Raw genomic sequence first — 25139 nt, 5'->3', positions numbered from 1 at the left:
CGGGGGAGTGGTTAGCCTGCTGGCTGCCTCTATATAGAGAAGACAGAGTCTGACAGAGCAGATCCTGTGAGAGAGTGAGGAGCAGAAGGAAAAAGGGACAGACTGACCTTTTACCCAAACTCCCTCTACCTGTGAATGACGTCCTGCGCTACAAAGCTTGACAGTTTTCTATTGGATTACAAACCCAGGATTTCTCTCTCAAACCAAGGTAACAACCATTTTCTTCCCTCTTTAGCAGTAGCCTCTTTTTTTTTTATTTTTTTTATAGCAGATTCCAGGCAGGTGCAGCCTGAGCGTCACAGCCTGACTTACACTATTCTCAAGTTACTTTTCTGAATTACAGTAAACTTTCAAGGTCTCCTTTGTGTCTGTTGATCATCACTTTTTTTTCTTTCTGCTGTTCTCTGTCTCGGCTCAACTTTAATGCAGATCACATGTTAGGTTTTTTTGCTGCTATTTACCTTGTGGGTGTGGGATTGTAGCGCACAATATTCTAGATGTAGATTCAAGAATATGAGTGGGAGATTTTTTTTATTTTTCTCAAAAAGGTTGTTGGGTCCAGTGAGTGTGTGCCTGCTCCTCTTGTGTAATTCACAATGAGACTGATAATACACCCAGACCAGTAATCCCTTCACTCACCTGTTGTGCTCATTCGACACCTGTGTGCTATTATAAATGCTCTGCACTGCCTTGACCCGATGGCTGTTTTACAAATAGATCCAAACAGAGAAAAGTCAAGGACTGTGTGACACAGAGGCAAATGGAGCTGAAAGGGCTTTTATACAGATATCCTGAGCCAAGAATGAATTATCTGGTGGGTGGTGCAGCAGTATCTCAAACTTCAGCTGCGAGAAGGAAAGTGAAAGAGAGATATGTGTGAGCAAGGAAGTTAAAGTTTCTTTGTTGTCAAGGTTTTGAAATATCTGGAATACTGCTTTCACTGTAATTGGGGAAATATTTTAATTTCTAGTCTCCAAGGCACTAAAAAATTAAATCAATATGCTGTTAAAGGCTTTGATATGGGCACTTTTTTCACCATTGAGGGCTGTTTGCTAAAAAAGTTTGCTGCCAGAATAAAAATAAATACTGGAAACTAAATATCTGAGTAGTTACATTTTGCTCAGTTTATTAAGATCATGCAACATAATGTGGCGGTTGTGGTCCTGAAGCTGTGAAAACCAAAAAGTCCAGATGTGACACTGACTGAGCAGATCTGAGCTGTGTGTGTGTGATGTGTGTGTGTCTGATACTGAGTGGGTGCTGAGGGTTCATCTGCCCTGTGGCCTGCAGTGTGGGATCAGTAGCTTGGTTACAGCTGTCAGGAGCACCAATGGGCCATATGGCAGCTTCTGTGACACTCAAGACTAAAAGGAGCTGCAGCACCAGCGTACTATGTTGTGAAAGCTCTATTGCTCAGCATCATCGGCTCGCTGCTATTGACCCTTTTTGTTCTTATCTTAGAATTATTGACTTTCACAGTGTGTTTTGGCTCCGAATATGCACTTTAATAATCAATACTGTCTGAGCCGAACACAATCAGACGTTTTACAATATGTTAAAGTCAACATCAGAACTGTGGTGTAAATGTCTTCACAAGAGCAAAGTGGCTCCGTTTATGATAAAGATGAAGGTGCCCTCAGCGGGCCTCATTATGATCATCGCTGCTGGTGTTTTGTCACTGGCAGCTTGACCCGAAGGTCTCGGCAGCTCATTGAGCAGACTGGTGGGTGTTTTATTGCGCTGCTGCTGCTCACAGTCTGCCACAACAAAGCACTTGTGTTAAGGAGGAGACCTGCCCATCCCAGTGCTGCCATATGCTTGTGTGCGTCCCTGTGTGTGTGCGTTCCAACTAAAGGCGCAGTCATGCAGAAAACAACGCAGCAAAGATGGGTTCCGGAGCTTTGCTTTATGTGCAGAGTGACCATTGTGTCCGGAGATCTGATTGGATAATTAATGATGCTATTTATGTAAGCGGCAGGCCGACCCCTCCTCTTCTGTCAGGAGTCAATGACCTGAGACCGACACCACAAACAAACAGTGCATATGGTTGATTATCTGACCTTTGCTAAGGTCAAACATAAACATAAATATACATAACTGAAATAAAAATACCAGCATAGACAGTAGAGAGAAGTAGTTTAGGCTAGCTAGAGGTCTGAACCTGAGGCCTCACATTTATAATGACCCTATCATACCCCATTCAGCCCCCTGTCAGTTAAAATTCAGTTTCCATATGGCGTTTTTTATATGCTAGAAGACATATCATGAGCTAAATAAGTGCTCATGGCTTAGAATTTCACCTCGAAACTGCAACGGCTGTCTCAAAAACACAGATTCAGACTCAGAACCAATCCTGTCAACTTGCAGGGAGGAACTTCCTGCATAAATATTCATCTTCAGATTAAATATTTCCAGATTGAACGTGTACCACATTCTGTGCGTCTAGTAGCTGATTAGTTTTCCAGCGTTTGAGCAGGTGAGCTGGTGTGCTTGAGCTGCAGTAAGTGGCAAATTCATAGATCTGTGCATACGCCTACTCGATGTTAAGGCAGGACATTTTCATGGAAACTAATCTTAAATCAAAGACGGGAGTTAGGCTTTAAAGCAGTGTGTGTTTCTGTCATTGCGTGGTTGTTTTCCATCACCATCTCGCTGAGTGTATTTTCATATTTAGCTGCTGTTTGTGTTGGCTGCTCGAAAGGAAAATTGGAAAAATAAGTAGAAGATCTCCAAGGATCACATGGGCTTCTATTTGGACCATTTGCTGCCGGCTCTGTTTAAACTTATCTTCCGAGTGTGCGTGTGTTTTACCGAGTGTGTCTCTCAGTGTGTATGTGCAGCACGCAGCAGGAGGCGGATGGTGTGTTGGCAGCAGTCATACCCCAATTACGCCGCTCACCCTGTAACCTCTTCCCCTCTCGTCCTGTGAACCATTTAAAGTGTGTCTTCTTGAGGGAAGCAGGCCAAAAGCATGACTCATATAATATTATCTTTGTCTTGACCTCTGATATTGTATTTTCTGCCCCCTGCTTTCACAGACTCACCATGAGGCTCGTCCTGTTGACTGTGCTGGTGCTGGTCCTGGTGGTGGCAGAAGGCACTGCGGACAGAATCCTGTCCAGGAGGACCAAGAGGGAGCTCGCCAGCCCGCTCCACGTTGGAGGAATCAGGGACCCTTTTGGTTCGTACTGCCAGAGGAGAGGAGGCTGCTGCCCCGGCAGAGACGACCTGTGCACGGTGCCGTACCTGGACACAATCTGCTACTGCGACCTGTTCTGCAACCGCACCGTGTCCGACTGCTGCCCTGACTTCTGGGGCCACTGTCTCGGCGTGGAGCCACCTTTCATTGGTATGTAAGGGTGCAAATGTGTGTGCATCGTTTGCAGGAGTTTGCATGTGTGTGTGTGGGCCTGTCGTAGTTAGTTAAGCTCAGTCAGGAATCCTGCTGACAAGCTCCGTGCTGGACCACAATGCAAAGCAGCGTGACACCTGAACACGAATTACAATTACATGCCTCTCTCTTTTAAAGCTTCAGATATAATCCAGGTCTGTTACATAGTTCATATCAGTTTTTTTCGCATTTCGAAAGCTGAGATTGATAAATATTTCTTCATCTTTTATTATACTTGTGTCCTTTTGGATACAGACTGTGTAGAAATAATTTAGGATCCAATGAAATTCTTTTAATTTAACTCATCCCTCAGTGTCCTAAAATCATATCTCAGTGAAATAGTGAAAGTACAACCACTCTCAGACCAGCTGTGTTGCTGTTTGTACTAATTTAATGCAGAAAAAGGAGTACAATCTAGTGAGGCACTCAGTGGTTGGGAAAAAAAATCACTTATTAAGCAGCTCCACATGGATTGTGTTTCTCTAAATTTACACATACTGGCTTCTTGTTTCATGAGATATAAAAGAAGAAAAGTAAAGCAGTGATACAGCGTCCCATTTATGACCAATGGTGCATATGCATACCATCTTTTTTTAGATCTCTTTTGTGGGATAACTCTCAGAAGGGAAGACAAAAAAGTAGTAATATATGGTAAAATATGAATAAAGGACACTCTGGAGCTCTGAGTGTCAGTGTAAATGTAATTCTCCTATCCCCTGCCCCTTTAATAATGTCCATGCATTCATTAAATACACAAGATTTAACACAATTTCCCCCCATTCTATGCAACAGTTCAGTTGACTATATTTGGATTCCCCGTGCAGTTATAGCACCATTCTCTCAGTGCAGAGGTGTAAAATGTGCCAGCGAGAGCAAAGGCCTACAGTACCTGAGAACAGTGCAGGGAACAGTAGGCTTCTTATTAACCCAGACGGAGAGAGGAGGGGCGGGCGGAGGGATGAATGGAGGTTAGGAGAAAGAATGTGGGCTATGTGGAGGGTGGGAGAGGCAGACAATGGGTACAGGACGGGGGGCAGAGGGGTCGCTGCAGGTATGTGGTCCCTGGTGGACAAGGTGGGGGACTCGAGAGGTGTGAACCACAAGCGCACTCATCTGACCACACATTCAGCCTGGAGGGGAGCTGTGTCACTGCTCCTGTCACGACACACATTGTTATTGTCTTATCTGGGAAGTCTCACCAATAATCATTTCAGCAGATTACATACATTCCTCCCGTAGTAATGTGTAACTTGTCACACGCTGGAGCTCTGCACTAACAGGGGAGAGTCACAATACGCAGGGTGAGACAGCTGCGAGAGGGGAAGATAGTTTTTAAGGCTCTCGGTCATAAATCACGCTATCAGCTCAGGGCCTCGCACCAGAGGGCCAAGAAACATGCTCACACTGTAAATTCTCAGCCAGCTCATGCCTGAAATTCCACATGAAATTCACACTGACGGCACCTTCCACTGTAAATCAGGATGTAGATAAACCTCACTCTAAGTCTGTCACCATGTCAGTATACTTTTCACCATGTGTAAGCAGGCAGGGCTTAAACTTCAAGTGTGCTGGATCAAATTAATTCTAAAGGGAGTGCTGTGTCACTGCTGGATCATTTTTTGCACTTTGTCACGATGCTGAGCACCTCACCGGTGCAGCTCGCAAGCTATTATTGATTATTTATGTGATGGGGGTGAGGTGGGGCTTTCCCCGCATTTCACTCGAGGTGGCGAAGTGGAGTGTAAGCTGGTTAAAGCATGACGAGAGCCCAGGAAGCCTGGGAAGGCAGGAAAGAAGCTAACGCCACATTCCTACACTGGATTACTGGAGCTCAGGGCTCCTTAGACCTCACATATTCACTGTGTGTATATTCTGCATGTGCACACACACACACTAGTTGTTAACATTTTTTTTTTTATTGTGGTTGCAAGTGCAGGAATATGGCCAGTGTGTTTGTGTTACATTAAGTGTGAGTTTGGTGGCTCTGGATTGGAGGCTGTGCGTAGCTTTCTTTGAGATTAGTGGTGGGATCTTTGCTGTTTAGCCACATCAAACCCATGTATATTAAATTGCACCTCTTTGTCTCTTCTCAGGCATCTGTGAAAGAAATGGAAACAGGTTCTTTACAGGGCAAACATACAAAGAGAACTGCAATTTATGGTATGTAAACCCCTGTCTTCGTCTATTTCTCTTTCAACCTCTTAAATCCTGGGCTTCCCCCTTAAAACGCCCCTTAAGTAGCTTAAAGTTCGGAGCTTTTTTCCTTCACCTTCCGATTGTTTGGTCTGCATGCGCTCTATATCTACCTGTGCAAACACTTCACAAGATAAGAAATATATTTTTCTGCTCATGGAGAAAAAGATGCATTTTTAGGGTTATGCCACAACAATAACAAAACTGTGCATGTCTTGAGCATCACATTTCTCTGAATTCCTCGCTGATGTGCACAACTTGGTATTCTTAAAACCTGTGGGATTTGCACAGTTTAGCGTTAAGTTGTGTGGGTTGCAAAATGTGTGTTTACAGCATGTGTTTCTAATAATAAAATCACTGGCAGCTTTATGGAGTAATATTCACTCGTCTATCCACGTATTGAGTGAAAATCTTTCGCTGATCACATGATCCTTAGACACACACACGACGTTCATACGCTTACAACCAGTCACTCTTTCTACCTGTGCAACCCTTTATCCGTAATTTGTTGCCTGAACTCCTTTCGTTTCACGGCTCTGCTGGCTCAGTCACAGTTGTTGCATAATGACATAGAAAGGAGACAATAAAATAATAAATCACTTAAACTTTATGACACACTTGGGCTTCAGATGAATGACAATTATATAGAATAAATAACACACAAAACACAGGAAAAACACATGCTTCAAAAGGAATGTGACAACCAGTGTCTCCACAGCTGGGATGGGAGTGTGTAGTGTTTAGCGTTCTGCTTGTTAAGCCCCATATGATTCTGTTTTCTGAGCCAATAAGTCAGCAATTTAAACATGAGGTGATGACTTCTGGAGCCTCAAACATTCATTAACACTGAACCATCTGCCACAGTTCTTCTTATATTCCCATGACGTTGAAATAATCTACTTGAAGCCTCTGAAAGCTTTCAGCGTTGACGTGGAAAACAAACAAAAAAAATAGTCTGACAATGTTTTTAGCACTTTAAAAATGTCCGCTGACCCACATGACCTCCACTGAAACCTGGAGGACAGTGATCTAATGGAGTCTCTTGGCATTTTTGAGGTTTGATAAAGAAAAATATTGACGTTGATAGAGAGCATCATGGAGAAGATTCTTTTTAACCATGTTGGTGACATAGCTCAGTCAGTCAGTTGGTTTGTTGGTCCTCCACTTTGGTCCAGACTGAAATATCTCAACATCTGCTGGATGACTTTTTATGGCAGTTTGCACAGACCTTCACGTCCCCCTCAGGATTCCTTTTAATAACTGTGGTGATCCTCCAACTGTCAGTCAGGTCATTAATTTAATTTATGACCATATACCTGTAAAATCTGTGGCATCCCCATCAGCCTCAGTCTTGTTCAACACTAAGGGCACATGTTGACATGCTCACACACTTAAACCAAGATACTGAATTTATCTGCTAAATACTTAGGTGGATCTAACTACTGAGCAGTGCTCAGGTTTTCCCCGCTTGCTCGATCATCAGGCTCTGGCTGGATTTCACTCAAACACACTTTTGGAATTCTTTCAGTTTGTTTATTTCCATGTGCTCAAATTGAGGTGAAAAACCTTTAACAAAACAAACCATATTCAATGCACATAATCAAACTGCAGCAATTAAACTAAAGTATACATGTACAAGCTACAATACTAAACAAATTACATAATCAATACGTGTATATCTTAGCGGTGCATCTGTGAGGGGAAGAAATACTGAGATTTCAAAAAGTAGTGGAAGTTTTCTCCCAGAGCAGAGTGTCGAGCTGATTTCTGCTGGAGTGTCTGCATGTAAAGGCCCAGATGTAGCTGGTCTGTTAACTAGCTGATCACTCTAACCTGCTGCACTGGCTGAAGTCTCTGGCAGGAAGGGGAGAACATGCAGTTTGCTGCATCAATGACTGCAGACCAGTAATGCTCCCTAGTTAACAGTGAAAAAACAAGACTCACACTGGTAATTATTTTTTTGTTTTTCTAAATACTAAATGTTCTATAATTTTCCTCAGCTGATAGTTACTTCAAAAATACAAAGAAGGAAGAGTTATGGCCATTTTGCAGATCATGTTGAGTCTCCTTGCTGGAGTCTGCTGCAGACAAAATATTTTATCGTCTATTCTGAAGCGTTTTCTGTTTCGATCAAACACAGCTTAGCGTAGCAGCAGAAATAGTAAAATGAGAATAAATCAAAACAAGCTCCATGCTAAATTCTCCCTGATCTCGTTTCAGAGTTTTGTGCGCCAACAGTTGTCTCCCATGTCTCCTCCTGAGTGATATCGTAAATTTAATCACAGTTGAAGCAGTTTTTCTGTTGAGCTTCTGAGCCGCCCCAGTTCCACTTTGATGCAGATAAAGATCCACTCTCCTTCAACGCACTAAAACGAGCCTGGATCTTTTAATATCAAGCTGCTGTCTTCTTGTTTTGACTCCTTAAGTAAATCCTCTTGCATTACATTTTCAGCTGAGCTCAGATTTCCAAACAGTTCTTCACTTTCTGACCCTTGACGAAAGTGACGAGTTTCTAAAGAAAACAATATTTTTGCTTTAGTTCAAGGTGTCTTTTATCTCAACGGCCTTCTACTGAGGACGTCAGTGCAGCTATTGTCATTTTTCTGAATGATACGGAGGCCAGTCAAGGAGACATTTGTCCAGAGACGGGAGGGAGGAGAGGTTAAGTGAGCCAAGGCAGGAAGAGCAGCGACCGAATTCCTCACCTGTCCTCCACTGTGGTTTCTCACATCTGTGCCATTTGATGTTCCTCAAAGTCTCTCTGTTTGTGTGCGTATAGTACATGTGAGGACACGTTCGCTTGCAGACAAATGTTGATTTAACATCCACTTGTGTGTCTGTATCTTATTTTAATACACCAAGAATAGACTGCGGCAGTTTGTCACGACGTGTCTGACACAAACCTCGCTGACCCCTCTGATCTGCACATCACCGGCTGTGCTCCGTCAGTCTAAAAGGCCCGAAGTCTTATCAAGGCCGCTCAATTAGGGATGACCTGCAGGGTCTTATGGGAGCACAGACAGCCAAAGATGGAAGTTGTTAACTGGCAGGACTAACCTTTCTCCTTGAGGAAACACTTGTGGAGGTTGAGCAAACACACTAGCTGCATGGTGAAAATAGCCTCTCGCGTTCCAGGTCACCAGAAAACAGTGTTTACATGCTCACCCCCCCCTTCCTCCTTCTTTCACCGTCAAACAAAAGAGTCTTATGCACATACGCTCTCACACGTGCTTGTTAAGGCAACACACATGGGCGCTCGAAAAATTGCGCCACAACTTTGGCACAGAGGGACACACACACACACTTACACTCCCTTTTCCTACTCCCACTCTCTGCACTTATTAATTTCCCAAGTGTGCGTCCTCCCGGCTCTTTGAGAAGCAGGAGTGCAGGGTGGAGAGCAGGGCTTCCGCTTTCCCCCCTCCAAATTCTCTCATTAGCGGCTCTTATCTGGGCGCCTTGTGAGATTTAACCAAATATAGCAATTACTCTTAATAAACCTATGTGCTTTGACATCAGTGTTAGAATCAGTAATCGCTGGTTTGAGCCTCAGTGGACACTAGACACAGCCCAATCTGACCGAGGCGCTGAAGCAGTGCTGATGTTTACTGTTGTGAAGATATGCCGCGATACTTGTCGCAGCCTTTTGTTGTGTTAATGGGATTTCCAGCCGCGGCCTTCTCCTCCCTGATCTGCTGGCATACCGATAACTCTTTGTCTGCCCCAAGTGATCTTAAACGTGGCGCCTCGACAGCCCCAAGGAGCAGCTATCTCTGCTTTGATTTGGCAGCAGCTCTTCTCTTTCGTCTGATTGGACAGCAGCCAGTAGTGCCTGCTTGGACTTTCTAAGCTGTTGTGTTGTTTTTCTCAGATGCGTCTTATCACAGCACAAACATGGCTCTGCTCCCACAAGATCGGTGCTCAGATATAGCCACACCTCACGTCACCCAGTTCTGTGTATACGGTCTCTCAGGTGGAGGAGGTGTCTGTCTTTAATAGAGAATGTGACGGGAATTGAAAAATACGGTCCTCACAGCCCTCATATTTTGCTTTTCGGACGCGTTCTGTCTCCATAAATCTGCTGCTATGCCGATCCCTGTAAGGACACAACTATTAATATGTAAAGACTCCCTTTTTAAACTTACTGCTACTGTGCTGCGCGCCTGCTGAAGGGAGGAACATGCAAAAGGTCACTGTCACCTTCCTCAAATCAAAAACCCTCCGATGGGTCCTGTAAGATGCTGAGCAGCCACTCACAGGTATCGGTTTTGTTTTTGTGAGTTTGTAGGTGCAGTTTGAGAAATGATACTGTCTGTAGGTTCCTGTGTGACTAAAGGGCGATTCATCATTGAGTGTGTTTAATGATTGTCTGGGGCAGGTCCCCTCTCTGTAAATATGACGTGTGGTGTGCATTCAGCTCTATAGCTAGATGTCCTTACATGCCTGTGTGGGAAACACCCCTCCCACTAATGCACAGCCTTTATAACATTCCCCAAACGGCAGCTGGCCGTAACACACAGAACTTTATAGTCAATTTATAGTCTGAGTAACTTAATTTAACTGGGAAGTTTTCAGGAGATCAAGAGAGACATGAGAACAAAAACATTCACTGTCAGACAGCCAAGAAACGTGAGCAGGTTTATGGAGATTTTCTAGTAATAGGGAATAATAGAAAGTTAAAGCCAGACAGAAATCAGGTTCAGGGAAAGTAGTAAAAAATTAATCAGCAAAATTAAAAGATTTTAATAACACAGTTTCTGTTTAAGCACACAATAAACAAGCTGATGTGTGTGTCAGTGTGTGCAGTCTACAATTCCTATCAAGTGCAATTTTCAAATGCCCTTGTCTTGCTTTACTGAAGCATTTCCATTTTACTGTTTCCATTTAATGTTTTCCCAGGATCTATCTAACAACGTTGGTCACTTACAAATTATAATACATTATTACTGATTATAGAATATCCTATAGACGATACTGATGCACTACGGTGGCACTGAAAGGAGCACTGTGCATAAAGAGTATAAAGAATATTTGCTGATTTAATTTATTTTAAAAAGTAAGAACTTTTACTTTTATGTGTTCACTTTCCATTCTATATTGCTGCATGGTGACCAATTAAGCATAGTATTTTTTTTTTGCTAAGGTAGAAAAGCGCTATATAAGTGCAGACCGTGTACCATTACTTTTTCCACACACACACCCTTCACACTCCCTCACAGTGAGTCATCGCAAAGTAAATTCTCTATTTTTGAGCATCCCCAAAGCAAACATCTGTGCGTCATCATTAATGTCCTGCTCTCTTATCTTTCTATCTTCTGTCTAAAAATGGATCCATGTCTGCGTCCTTAAAAGGCTGAATGTTCCCTTTAACCGTTCTTTGTTTTTTTTCCTCACTCCCTCGTTCGTTCTTTTTCACGTCTGTACCAGTTCGCAATGTTCTTCTCTCAACTCGTTTCTTATTTGGGAATTCCACCAAGCCTCCGCATGCTGATCTATGTCTGATGTGTTCTTTCTATTTAAGCTGTTGACGTCGCATAAATATGGAAATTGAAGCTATTTTCGAGCAATTCCAGCTGCTGATGCCTTCTAATGGCCCTCGCTCTCTGTTTCATGTCTCTTGCAGCACATGTGGGACTTCAGGACGCTGGGAGTGCGAGCAGAACGCCTGTCTGATGGAGCCTGACATTATCCATGCTGTCAACAGAGGAAACTATGGGTAAAAATCTAACACACACACACACACACACACACATTTGTGATGTCATTTGAAGGTCTACAAGAAGATATTCATGCTTACAAACACGACTTTGTTCTCTCTTTTTCTCCTGATTCTCTCTGTTTTCAGCTGGCAGGCAGCTAACTACAGTCAGCTCTACGGCATGACTTTGGATGAAGGCATCCGCTACCGTCTGGGCACACAGAGACCCTCGAGAACTATTATGAACATGAACGAGATCCAGGTACGCAAATCTTTTTTTAGGAGAAGAAAGACCAGCTCACTAAAAATATCAGTCACAAAAGAAATATGTGGGTGGTCGAGTTCCTCGATGGTTTTATTCTTTGCTGAGGTGCCCTTGAGCAGGTCCCGAAACAATTGCCATCCCCAGTGCTACTGTTCAGCCGACCTCTGACTTTTAACCCTCTTGAGGAAAATTATCCACACAGGAACTACAAGAATATCACATTACTTGTTGCTGCTGGGTGTAGCCTCTTCAGCTCCGGGTTTCCCCTTAAAATATAACTTAAATTAGAAAAAGCAAACAGAAAACACAACATATAGTAACATATAAGGTGTACAGTTGCAAAAACAGATAACTCAATTTTTGTAGATTTTCAGAAAACTTATTTTTCTGTTGTCTGCTTGAGAAAATATCAATCAAACTGAAGTTGAGTAGATCTGACTCAGTAGAAATGACACGACAAAAATAGAGATAACTTAAGTTTGATTGATGTTGTCTCAGGTACATGATGGAAAAGTGGGTTTTCTGAAGGTTTATGAAGATGGAGTTATCTGTTTTTGTAAATGAACAAAAAAATCATGTTTCAAAATCAACAATAGCTGAACCGCTACAGCAAGAGTAAAGATATAAATGAGGTTTTCCAAATTTATGTTAATTCATAGGATGTCTTGAGAAATTTTTGTATGTTTTCCAGTTTTAGAGTAAAGGTTAGTGTTATTCTAATTTATGTAAAAGTGTATTTGCAATGTTTGACCCATCAGTTGGTCAGTTAAGCTGATTTGATAGCAGAATATTTTTACATTTTTACTTTCACGTCTTTTTGTATTTATATATGAAGAGTTCATTTGCAAAAACAGATATCTCCATTTTTGTAGATTTTCAGAAAACATTTTTTTTTTTTTGTTTACTTGAGATAATATCAATCAAACTGAAGTTGAGTGGATTTGACTCACTGATATTGTCTCAGGTAGACGATGGAAAAGTGGGTTTTCTGAAGGTTTGTGAAGATGGATCCGTTGTTGCAAATGAACACTTCATATATTGAAAACAACATATTTTTGGTAAGGTCCATTCTAAGACAATATATTACAAAGAAAAAATCATTTTCAAAATGGAATGTGTAAAGTTTGATCAACCATTTATCAATATATTGAGTTTATCAGTTAAAAACCATCAGTTTCCATCACAGAGTGTGTTACACATGTAGGTGAGGTGTGTGTGTGTGTGTCTTAAGGGGAACGTGGGGGGTTTCATGGATGAGGGAAGCAGGAAGTTTTCCCGACAGGTGAGAATGTAGAGGAGGAAAAAAAAAAAAGTGACTTGTTACAGTTGTGTTGTAACTTTTCATTTCAAGACAAGCTCCCACATATTCCCCCTGTATTTATGGCTTATTAAATGCATGTTTAAAAACCTTTTACAACAACTGAGCGCCGATCACAAAACATCGTTTCACTTAATTACGGTGGCCGGCTGCTGCGTGGTGGCGTCTCCGTCTGGAACCTGGGCAGACTCCGGTACGCTGGAGCTTTGTTTACATTTCATCCAGACAGATTACATAAGACGGAACCAAAACATCAGAGGGAGAAGATGGAGGGGATGGTGGTGGCCCGGAGAATAATGAGCAACCTCCTCCTCAGTCTGCACCTCCCCACCTCCATCCGTCCATCCATCCACCTCCCACCCTAAAAACCTCCCCCTTCTCCTCCTCCTCCTTCCGCTATCAGCTTGTCTCTACCTGTGTTATGAACCAGCTCACAGCCCATTCATAAATCTCCTCTCTCTTGAATCCTCTGTACAAGGTGGGAAAACTGTGAATTTATGAATGAACTTATCCCACATGACGCCATGTTCCTGCTGCAGTTTGACTCTTTCATTCCACCTTGAGGTCAGGTGCTTCACATGTCTGAGCTGTTGGACTTTGACCGTTCGCAGCTACAAATCTCTGCATTCCTTAGTTATGCATCAGGTGCTCTGAATACCTCCCCATTAATCAGAGGAATGCAGTGCAGCCTTTGTGTGAGAAAAAGAGAGAGAGAGTCGGTTGTACAGAAGTGTGAGCTCTGTTATCACACATCACTGGGAGATTATGAGAGCATCCAACCTCGAGAGGAGATTAATAGACGGAGCGTGTTTGGCATCTGAGAATCACCTGCGAGTGCGCAATGAGGAAAATATTTGCTCTTTATCGCAGACTCGTCATCACCATAATTAGGATTTATCACCATGGCGATATTGATGTTTAAAATAGAGATGAATGCCTCCCTGAATGCTGTGAGCTCACACTGATGTAACCAACGGAGAGATCTGGGATCAAAGGTTGTTGTCTGCTTCGACAGCATCAGACATTTGACTCCGGGCCAAAAGGTCCTTAATCGCCCGTGAAGACGTCCCTTCTAATGCAGGGTTGATTAGCAGACTTATGTAATCAAGCCTGTGACCAAAACATATCATACAAAGCTGTGCACAAGTATTTTAATTGCAGCCTTTGGTTTGTGCTCTGTCGTGGACAAACAGTTACATCACATTGAGGCGAGCTGCACTGCTCGGCGGTTCTAACTACTGTTTTCACAGTTTCCCTAGAAATCCCCTTTTACTGGTTGGAGTTCCAGCTGTTTTCACTGGCAAATATATATGTTTCGATAATGATGGGTGCTGTACTGTGAGAGCATACAAGTTGTTGAGCTTTATACAAATAAGTGAAGTGAATTAACTGTCTTTTTCTGTCCTTTTGTCAGATGAACATGGATCCTCAGAGCGACCGCCTGCCGCTTTACTTCAATTCAGCAGAGAAATGGCCGGGAAAGATTCACGAGCCGCTGGATCAGGGCAACTGTGCTGCATCCTGGGCCTTTTCAACTGCAGGTGGGTCGCAGAGGGAATTCACTATGTGGGGAAAATGCAGGGAAATGTCCTGTAAATAATAAAAGTAATAGTAAACTTTCTTTTTACAGCTCCTTTCAAAACTGCTGTTACAAGGTGCTTTAAAAGCATTACAATATCCAAAATAAGACAATAAAACATCAGTAAAGATAGTGAAACATAGAAAAGGGCAATAATAAAACATTAGAAAAGACAATTGTGACGTTACTATGACGTTAGACATTATACAATATAGACGCTTGTTGGGAGATAAAACAATAAAAGCATCGTCGCCCTTTTGTTTTAAGCCTGAAACAAGCGTTTAACAGCAGCGGATTCTCTAACCTGAGGGGTTATGTGTGGAATAAGAGGGTCTGAGATGTATAGCGAAGTGAAATCATGCAGAGATTTCAAAGTAATGAGGAGAATATTAAATCTAACAAATGAAGAGTCTGTGTAATTCAGCCGGGACTGCAGGATTAGTGAGCGTTCTTGCTGCCGATTATTAAATCGACAGCTGGGAAAACACATCATAATGACACATACAGAGGTGGAAAAACCTTGTTGTCTTGTTCTTAAGTCTTCTTTTGTTCAACCTCAAAGGTTCATCTTCAGGCTTATTTTATGATTTAGAGGGGATTTTACATGTTTCGCTGTTTCGGTGAAGTCTTCTGATGAGTCATTGATTTCGGTCATCCCGTTGTTGAGTTTGCAGAAGAGCTTTGGAAACAAAAATGGATTTAATCAGTTAAAGAACAGCTTCTGATGAAAATCAAGTTTATTTTTTAACCTTGTTAAAGTGCCCTTGTGGTGTTTTTGTTATGACTGAACATTTCTGCCTTGAGACTGCAGTGTACAGATTTAGACTGACAGTTTTCATATGTAACTAACAAGCCAACTTGTGAACTTGCAGGCTTTCTGTGTTCTTTACAGAATCGGTTTATAGTTAGATGGCTGCATTACTCCAGTGTTATAACTTGCAATTGTATAGTGTAGCGAAAGGCAGAATCGAAGGGGAGCTGGTGTGCTCTAGTGGCAGCAACAGAAAGCAGTTATGTAGAGTTGCTTCTAAGGCATTTTAAGGCAGAAAGTGGTCCAAAAAAAGCTAAATATATTATTTCGCTACACAGAGATGAGTTTTTAGGGGTTCAGTCGACAACCTGATAGGGACTTTGAAGGATAAAAATAAACTCATTTTTAAGGTTTCATATCTCAAGGTTTCTATCAGTGGTGCCATTTCATCTATTGTCAATATTAATATTGTTTATCTTGTTCATCAGCTGTGGCGTCAGACAGAATCTCCATCCAGTCAATGGGTCACATGACCCCTCAGCTGTCCCCCCAAAACCTCATCTCCTGTGACACCCGCAACCAGGGAGGCTGCGCCGGAGGACGCGTGGACGGAGCCTGGTGGTATCTCCGGCGTAGAGGGTAAGCAAACACCAAACGAGCATTACTGTATGAAAATAAGCTGCAGTGATCACTTGTGTAGTGATTTGCATCTTCCCCGTCCCCCTGACAGAGTGGTGACCGAGGACTGCTACCCGTACCGACCCCCACAGCAAACACCAGCCGAGGTGGGTCGCTGCATGATGCAGAGCCGCTCCATCGGCCGGGGGAAGAGGCAGGCGACGCAGCACTGCCCCAACGCACACAACTACCACAACGACATCTACCAGTCCACGCCGCCCTACAGGCTCTCAACCAACGTAAGCCGTGCAGAGAAACACACGCAAAGCCAGATACCTGAAGATGCAAACATCTGCTCGCAGCCGTGAAAACACACCTCTCCTACATCCGCTTCACATTAGAGCAGCGCAACGTGTAATTTAACTGGCAGCAAACACTCAGCCAACATAATCTCCCTGTACGTTTATGCTGCAGTAGACATACACTGTCTCACGGGTTTTGTGTGTTTGTGCACTCTTTCTTCATGCATACTTGACTCGCCTGTGAAAGAACTCGTACAGGATTAAGTCCTGAGCAGCACTCTTCACAGGGATCTATTTTTACCTGTGTGTCAGGAGATTCACGATTCACAAGTTTGCTCTCAGTGTAGCACAGGATGATTAAGTAATCTCTCATGAACAGTTTGTCTTGACGTATGCTGGATAAATAATGCGAAGAGTGAATTATACTAATTTACAGGCTGCACTTTGGATGTCATCATCTGTAATCATTATCTGCTATTATTTCAAGTCCCAAAAGGGCAGCTGGAATTAGATTTGTTAATCAGATGACTCTACATGTCATCTATTCTAACTTTCGTAATCCAGCATCAAGCAGCCGATATGAGGGTTTATCATGTTGTGAAAGAAGAGCAGCTATTTCTGATAAATGAGAAGCACATAATAAAAAGACTTCAGTGTCCCTATTTGATAACCTTCTGAACCCCAAGCAGCTTATTGACATTTTTATTTTTTTGCTCCTGTCACATTTTTATTCAATTTAAAGTCCTGTACCTCTATGGAAACGATACGGCCAGGGCAAGGAATACAGAGAGCGCAAGAAGTGCCTTGTGGCTATAAAGTTATACCATAAATAATAATTTTAAAAATGCAAAATGTCTTTGATTATTAATTTTGCAAAAGATGAAGAAATCGGTAATGGAAATGTACGACATTTTTCCAAGTGTATAGTGATGTTATCATGACATCACTGTTGTGCCCTGGAGAGATTTTTTATTTTTGCAGGATCTAGTTAAAGTAAATGTTTTATTTTTGGCATTTTTTTTAAAACAATAACACATGTAGAAGAAAATTAATTTGATCAAATATCACGATTTTAAGCTTAGATTTGGAAAATTTTCCTGACCAAACTTCACATCCATTCAAAAACCATCAGAAAGATGAATATCTGATGGTTTTCTTGTATGAAAGGGAGGTTTAGGGGTTCAGAGGGTGAAAGGCACAAATTAATTTTTTAAAAAAAATTTTATTGAGTGTGTAAAGTTTAATTTATTGATGATTTGGTTGGCTTTTTTGAAAGACAAGATGCTTTTTAAAACCAATCATGTCGGTTTAAAAGGTGGCTTTTGGGGTTCAGAGGGTCGAAAACATGTTCAAAGCATGTGTAAAGCTTATTGCAAAGTTAAAACGATGGGTTTTGGATGATTTATAAACTGCCTCCTTGTTATGTACCTCATGGAGACAGCACCTCCTTCATACCAGAAAGGATGGTGTAACTAGCGCTGCTTCCCGAAGCCGTCTCTGCGTGCAGCTATACGCATCTTGTCCAGTGCAAAGTTAGCCACTGAGCTGCATCCATCAGCGCTAAATGACGGCCGATGCCTCTCAAACTCATTACAGCCTGTTGTTTCTGTCTCTTGATAGCCTGTGAAGTCAATAAGCCAGGCATTAAGAGCAGGAGGCCCTGCTGAACTCAATCTTGTTATCTGACTTCTAACATCCAGGGGGATTGTTTTCATCCTCTCCATTTCACTGACATGTAATGATCTTTGTCTGTCTGTCTCTCCTTTGCCTATAAATCGTTGCCTCTATCTTCTCTCTCAGGAAAAGGAGATTATGAAGGAGATTATGGATAATGGCCCCGTGCAAGGTAAGGTGATGCCTTTTTGTGTGTGTGTGTGTGTTTCCCCTTAAACGCTCTTGTAAATAATATTTCAGCGTCTGCTCCCAAGTGAGTGCAACTTTTATTTTTGAAAAACGCTGCGCTCCCGAGGGACGCACAAATTCAAACACAAGCACCTTGAAGCTGCGTGTTGGGTGTCTGACCCCGGGTGAAGTCATGTTCGACCTTGTCATCCTGACGGTTCTGTCCCGGGCTTCAACTCTGACCTCGGTCACCTGGTCAGAAGTGATGGGCCTTTATGTCAGCGGGGTTGAACTGACTTTCCTTTAGTCGACCGCCTCGCTGTCTGGTGCCCATCTGGACCATTGTCAAGTCCGCTTGAATAGAGGAGTCACGTGTAGGTGTGTGTGTGTGTGTGTTTTCTGTGAGGCTGTGCCAGCTTCTTGTTGTATTGTTCAGCAGCCCAGGCAGGAAGACTTCGAATCAAGCTTCCTTTTTTTTTTTTCTCTCTCTCGCTCTCTCTCTCTCTCTCTTTGACACAAAAGCGTAGAGGTGTGTGGGTCTGTGTGTGTGTGTGTGTACCTGTGAACTGTGTGTCATTGCGAGTTGCTGATAAGAGTGAAGGTCCACGCAGTGTTCTCAGCCGGGGAACAGCGGATTTGGTGGAGGTAGATCTTCAAACGAGAGTCATTCTCGGCACTTCCTGAGAAAGTTCTTGGAATATTAAAGTCACACACAGTTCAGGAGTACAGTCTGCACACAAACACACACACAGACCTATTGTGATGTGTGTGTGACTCAGAGCGAAAGTTGGAATTTATTTAGCGTAATTGCTTAATTGTTTTTAGATGAATCAAAGTTTGAATATGATTTTTATCCCCCCCTTCCATAATAGATTTATTAAAGGATAACCAAATCATATGTGTGTGTTTGTGTGTGTGTGTGAAGCTTATATCCGCTTCCTAATTCTCCCTGCTTGTTTGTTCTCACAGCTATTATGGAGGTCCATGAGGACTTCTTTGTCTATAAGAGTGGGATCTACAAACACACTGACGTCAGCTTCACCAAACCGCCACAATACCGCAAACATGGCACTCACTCAGTCAGGATCACTGGGTAAGTGAAGCAACAAAACATTACATTTCAAGCCTTTTTTGCAGCAGTTTTGGCTCTAAGTAGAGGGTTTTTTTTTACCAACTTGATCAACTAAGTTTTGAGGTTTTGGATTTTCCGCCTTTGTGTGTATTGATTGCTCAGTTGGAGTTAATGACAGGAAGACTGACAGGTGTCTGGACATTCGTCTTCTTTGGGTTTCTCTGCTGCTACATGCTGAGCAGCTGCCGTATCCGCAGCATGTCAGTGTTTATTGAGGATGAATCAGGTTTTAATTGAGTATTCGATTCAAAGCTTCACGTGTGTTTGCACATGTGAATCAGATTCCCTCCCAGACTATTGCTTTCGGAGGCACACCTTGGCTCTGCTCCTCCATCAGACAACCCCCTTCCCCCATCTAGTAACTTTGGCGACCACAAATATGCAGGCGTGCAGACGTCTGACACACCTGGATTGGCTGCCCCCACCCTCCGTCTCTCGTTGTTCCCCGTCTTTCTTTCTTTGCTCCGGCGCTACGGTGTCTCCATCATCACTCTTCATCTGGCCGGCTGCCCTGCTTCCTCCTTTTTTTTTTTTTTCCTCCCTCCTCTCCACATCCAAGTCAAAATACGCCTGTTATCATCCAGACTATCCCGGTTCAGACATGGAGCTGTTTGATGCTGGTGTTTTGTGTTGCCTGGAACACAGTAAGAGGCCAGGAGAGGTTTTTGTCCTATAAAATGTCATAAATTACTTGTTGGTTACCAGCTGGTTTTGGCGCGTGTTTGCAGTGACAATGATATGTTGCTGCTCGCAAGTCTCACTTTACAAATTAGATAAATGAGCAGCTAGCTGCCAGTGGGTCTATTATGGAGACTGAGGAATGTGTGTTTGTGAACATTCGACTGTCCTTCAGCAGACTGACCTTTTCTAAAAAATAAAAAAACTCCAGACACTTTAATTGAAGCAGTCACTCCACTTTTATCTGATTGGCCACCGATGAAGACAAAACAACCGATTCACTAGCTGCTTTTTCTGTCTCCTAGTGTGTGTCTGCTTTATTTTATTTTATGGCTTGACTCCATGTATAGACATGATAAACACTCCAGCCCTCACCCCCCAACCTGTACTTACCTCATCTAAATCACACACTTCGTAAAAATGCACCGTTCTGAAACGTCTTCTAAAAAACTGTGTTCGCCAGACTACACCCTCTGGAGTGTGATTACAGCTCTGCAGCCTAAATATGCCAATAAGCTGCGCAGGGTGTGAAATGATGCTGAGGAGGAGGATTCCCAGCTTTCCTGAACGCCTCCTTCCACTGACGCAGTGATCCCTCGCATCGCTCTGGATGAGTGGATGTGGATGTAGCAGCGCCGTCACAGGTTTAGGGCTGGATGGAGCGTAGAGAGGAGGCGGCGGCGGTGGTGGTGGTGGTGGTGGCGGCGGGCTGGGAAGGGCATCGTGTTTTGAGCTCCGACCTGCCAGCCACAAGCATCGGTGTGTTTACATAGGCCAAATCCCATAGCTGTGCGTTCCTTTAAGCCCAGGGCCTGGGAAAGTTTGTGGAAAGAGCATTGAGGTCCACTGTGGTGGAAAGGGCATTGTCTGGCCTGTTGATCCCGACTGCACCGGACAGAGAGAGGGGGATCAGTCCCCCGGAGAGGAGGTCAGGGGTGGGATGAGGGGTGTTGGGCAAAGGGCGGGGTACGTGGGCACAGCGGTATGCCCATCATTGTCCCCAAGTGAGCAAGTGAGCTGATTGGCGGCCCGATAAGAGATCAGCGGTGGTCTGATTCTGTCTGGCTCTGTCTATACCAATAAATATGCAGGCAGGCATGCATATGGGCTCACACACACAGATACAGGTGTGTATGTGTCCTGACAAACCCAAATCCTGTTTCTCTGGTGCTATTTCAGACCCTGATTGTTGTGTGTTGTTTATACAGCTGTTTATGATGCGTCTGCTTCTGGTCAATGTGACGTTTGACTCCACTTGGAGCTAATAAAGTCACAGAAGGCTGCCACTGTTGTGGTGGCAGGCGACTGAGCTGGCAGGGCCTGAGACCTTCTACTCTATTTCCCAGCATTCCTTTCCCCTATAAAAGATAACAAGCGATTGGGCGGCGGGAGTCTCTCGGGAAGCGAAAGGCCCGGAGTGCAAAAACAGGATGGGAATTGGCTTTGGGAGAATGTTTTGATCGTGACGAGCAGAAACGGCAGGCGTTGGCAGCAGCTAAGCTAAGGCCAAAGTGCAAGGCATGATGGGAATTTAGGGCCATTGCCAAGGTTTCCTGAGAACAAAGCTGCTGGCGAGGGAGAGCAGTAAAGATAAGGCTCGAAGTTCAGAGTCACGTGTGTTTGTTTGTGTGTTTAGAAATGCTTTGTCCTGTGTTGGTGTCTGCTGTTCGTGTACCGACGGGCCTGAAGTGGAGCTCACTTCCTTATGACCCATCCTCTCCTTCCCGCTTCACGTCTGAAGGACGGAAATGGCAGAGGAAAAGGGGAATTCCGTGTTCTTTGGATCGGAATGATTTAGGAGTAAGAGCAGGCGTCGGCGAGCCATAAATACTCTGTTTTCAGGATGTAGCTAACAAGATCAAAGTTTTTTTAACCACCTCGACACCACTTATAGCACATTTTTCTCTGTGGATGACACAAAGCATGTCTGAGGTGAACACACTCATGATGAGTTTCACAGATGCTTGTTGGGATGCCTCCTTATTTTAAAAACAGTTGATTTCTAATGCATTTTGACTGACCATCATCTTCTGCTCTGTGCACTAGGTGGGGCGAGGAGAGGAACTTTGATGGAACATCCAAAAAATATTGGGTACGTTCTTTATTCACTATACAAATCAAACTTTTCTTTTCCAGCTACTGACTAAAAAATGCTGCGACATTTTGATATAAGTACAATATCTGGAGCCCAAATTGGCTCCCTACTCACTACATTTGCACCTTTTATATTATAATAAAACTACATTTTACTTTAGATTATTTTTAGTTTTATTTCTGTGTCTCATCTGTGGTGACTGTGACGGTCATTTACAATCTGTTTAACATGTTTTATTTCCAGACTGCTGCCAACTCCTGGGGAAAGAACTGGGGAGAGAACGGCTACTTCCGTATCGCTCGCGGGGACAATGAGTGTGAGATTGAAGCTTTTGTGATCGGCGTCTGGGGCAGAATCACAATGGAGGACATGCACAACCACCATCACCACCATCGTCGCCGACACATTTAAAGACGTTGCAGATGTTAAAAATCCACCAAGACTCAACTGTAGTTGGGTTTTGTTTTTTTTTAATACAGAAGAGAACCAGACCAAGACTCTCAGTACTTCATCACATCTCCTTTACCAACCAAGCTGGCTGGGATGGCCACAAAACAACCCCAGAACTCTTACTTTCTACACTTTCCTCTGGGGATCAATACAACCCCTCTTCTCCACCCTCTCTACCCTTGTAACAGAAAAACCTCTCCCCGTTTCCCCTGTAACTCCAGGTTTATGGCACCAAAAACAAACAAAAGCTAAGCTACAGTTACTTCGACACCTCAGGTACCTACTGTTCCAAAGACCACACATCCCAGAATCCTCAGAATAATATCTGGTGAAACATGTTCATGTCAACGATGGGTGGACGACAGAAGGAGAAGCTCAATCTGATCCTTTTTTTTTTACTCTTTCATGCGTCAGGCTGGATCTTTAGTCCTTTCAAGCTCTAATTCTATAATCCAGACAGACCCAATATCTGAGGGACAGCTTGGAAAAGAGGAAATCTGAGAGTCAGATTATCAGAAATGAGACCCTTTTAGAAAGACACACCCTGCTGAACGGTGTAACCCGATAATATGTCATCGATGACCTTACTGACATTTACCTGTCAGCTATACTGAAGCAGAGTTCGACTCATTCTTTCGCTTTTAGAGAGGGCACTTGTGAAGAATTAGTAGCTGCAGGCAGTAGATTTTCTCACACATTCCATTAAAAACATAGAATCTGACACTGGAAACACAAGATTTGGTTGATGGTGTAGGATTACATCAGTTAAAATGGCTCCTAATGCTATTAGATCTTTTAAGAAACTATAATTCAATAATGAAAAAAACCAAAATGGTAGCCCTCCTTCCACATGTTTGTACTGAACAAACTCAGATATTATTAATTTATCATTTATTCTTGGCTGCAGGTACAAAAAAAAAAAGTTATGCTACATATAGACCAATGATATGAATAAAAGCCTCGCAGCTCCCCACAAACAGTGACGTGTGACGAAGTTTTAAAGATTGTAATGCCTTAAAGGAACAGAGTTGCTCTGACCACTGCAAAAGAAAAGTAGAACGTATGTATAGTAGTCTTAACTTACTCTGTTCTGTGTACACTGTTACAATTTGAGCTAAAGATGTTATTTTTTTTGTTGCAGTTATATATTAAAGTTTTATTTTACTACTTGTTCTAAGACGTACTGTATGTAGTAACTTTCATAACACACTCATCACTCTGTTGCTTTTCTGCTTTTACGTTAGCTGTAAGTGTGTGACCACAGCGAGGAGGACGAGGGGGGGGCAAACTGCTGCTAAAATCCAGTCTGTGCTACACTATTTGTCTTTAGTCGCATGCATCTGATGTGTAATAAACATGTAAAGTCACTTCTAACACTGAAACACAGATTCGTGTCACACAGGACGCAGATGAGCTTTGTTTTTTTATTGCTGGAAATTTAACATGTTCCTCCAACCCTGATTCTATCTGCTTTGAAATAGCTTTAATTTCATTTTTTTGAGCATAGCTTCACTTGAAAAGGAAAGCCCAGTGTGTTATTACCGCATACCTTACATTACATTTAACTTCAAAAGGCTTTTCCGTTTCTATATCATCATGTCTTGTGATCTTTAAGGTTTTTCCATCGCTTCCCTCAGGCATGGATGGGCAGATAGGTATAAAAGCAAAGAGGAATGTCTGGACAGACGAGCAATGTGCACCGTTGTGGAGCGGCTCCAGCGGTTTCTCATGCAATGTACTGAATCTTTTATTGTGAAGTAAGCGAAGGCAGGGAAGGATCACGAGTAGTCCATCGACATGAGATGCACAAAAGGTTTACAGTAAATAACAACACACCAGGAACAATGTGAAACTGAGCTCCTTGTCCTGAAGAGACAGTGGTTATGTCAGTCATCTGGATCAGAACGATTTTTCTATTTTCATCTGTGAACAAGTTGCTACAGCTCCTTTACCCAGAGAGGAAAAGATCAATGGACAAAACTTGTATTTGGTTTGCATAGCTGTGTTGCAGTTCTCACTCAAGGCAAAGCAGAAAGAAGCAGAAGGATTTGACCAAAGCGGATTTTTTTTTCTCCCCTGTTTATCAGAGACCTCTTATTTTGAAAGCACATGTTTTCCTGCCATATGGTCACTTGGATTCATGGTTAGCTTTGACTAAAATGCAATAGATAACATTAAGTATATAGAAAATGTAAAAATCCTCTTTAAGTTTCTCAAGGAGACGTCCAAGAACAACACATGTGCCACATTCGTTTAAATAGAGGTTCACATGGGACGAGTCTGTTGCTAAAGATTCTCAGCGAAAACTTAAAATCTGTTCCATAGAAAATGAGCTTTAACCAAAAAAGTTTTCTCCACCTCCACAATCTCTCCTCCAGAAGCCTCCCAGGAGCTGCAGCACACACCCACTCAGAAGTTGTGTATTTAGTGTAAAATGAACCACTTCATATTCATTGATGTGTAGACTTTATTTATGACAAGATGTGTAAATTATATACTTTTATTCTCCTTTCGTTTTCCTGTGCAATGTTTCATTATCTCTCTGTCTCTTGTACTGTGCGCACTAAATGCAATACCACATTAGTGTCCACTTACACAATAAAGTCTTTCCAAAACCACACTCATGTCACCTGAAATCTTACAGACTGTGTCGTTAAAATAGATGCATTTCAACACTGGGGAGGGGAGATCAAGAAGAGAAATTCCTGCATTTTTTTCCCTTTTGTGCATGTGAGCTGGCAGTGAAAGTAATCAGTGAGCAGCAATGGGAGGTAGTGGAGGGGGGTTGTTCAGGATGGAGCTCCACAGGACGTGGCCGGGTGGGATG

At 42.9% G+C, this 25139-nt stretch overlaps 1 protein-coding gene across 1 annotated transcript; it reads left to right on the top strand.

Annotated features, from left to right (window-relative positions):
* Nucleotides 1–24932, top strand: tinagl1 (tubulointerstitial nephritis antigen-like 1). The gene is made up of 12 exons (XM_008306790.1): nucleotides 1–208; nucleotides 3039–3349; nucleotides 5485–5551; nucleotides 11208–11300; nucleotides 11430–11544; nucleotides 14280–14406; nucleotides 15684–15834; nucleotides 15926–16112; nucleotides 17916–17961; nucleotides 18927–19050; nucleotides 21814–21859; nucleotides 22106–24932. Exons 2-12 carry the CDS (start codon nucleotides 3046–3048, stop codon nucleotides 22271–22273), a joined length of 1428 nt encoding a protein of 475 aa, XP_008305012.1. The 5' UTR covers nucleotides 1–208; nucleotides 3039–3045; the 3' UTR covers nucleotides 22274–24932.
* The last annotated feature ends 207 nt before the right edge of the window (nucleotides 24933–25139 follow it).

The sequence above is a fragment of the Stegastes partitus genome, unplaced genomic scaffold (assembly GCF_000690725.1).
Source record: "Stegastes partitus isolate 25-593 unplaced genomic scaffold, Stegastes_partitus-1.0.2 Scaffold46, whole genome shotgun sequence".
In the NCBI taxonomy this organism is placed as follows: Eukaryota; Metazoa; Chordata; class Actinopteri; family Pomacentridae; genus Stegastes; species Stegastes partitus.
The sequence above is the reverse complement of the archived record's forward strand: the minus strand, read 5'-3'. Positions and strand labels throughout refer to the sequence as shown.

Excerpts from the sequence above, each read along its gene's own strand:
- tinagl1 (XM_008306790.1), top strand. The coding sequence starts at position 3,046 with ATGAGGCTCGTCCTGTTGACTGTGCTGGTGCTGGTCCTGGTGGTGGCA. Across the intron at positions 5,552-11,207 it reads AAAGAGAACTGCAATTTATG|CACATGTGGGACTTCAGGAC; the intron begins GTATGTAAACCC and ends TGTCTCTTGCAG. Across the intron at positions 21,860-22,105 it reads GAACATCCAAAAAATATTGG|ACTGCTGCCAACTCCTGGGG; the intron begins GTACGTTCTTTA and ends TTTTATTTCCAG.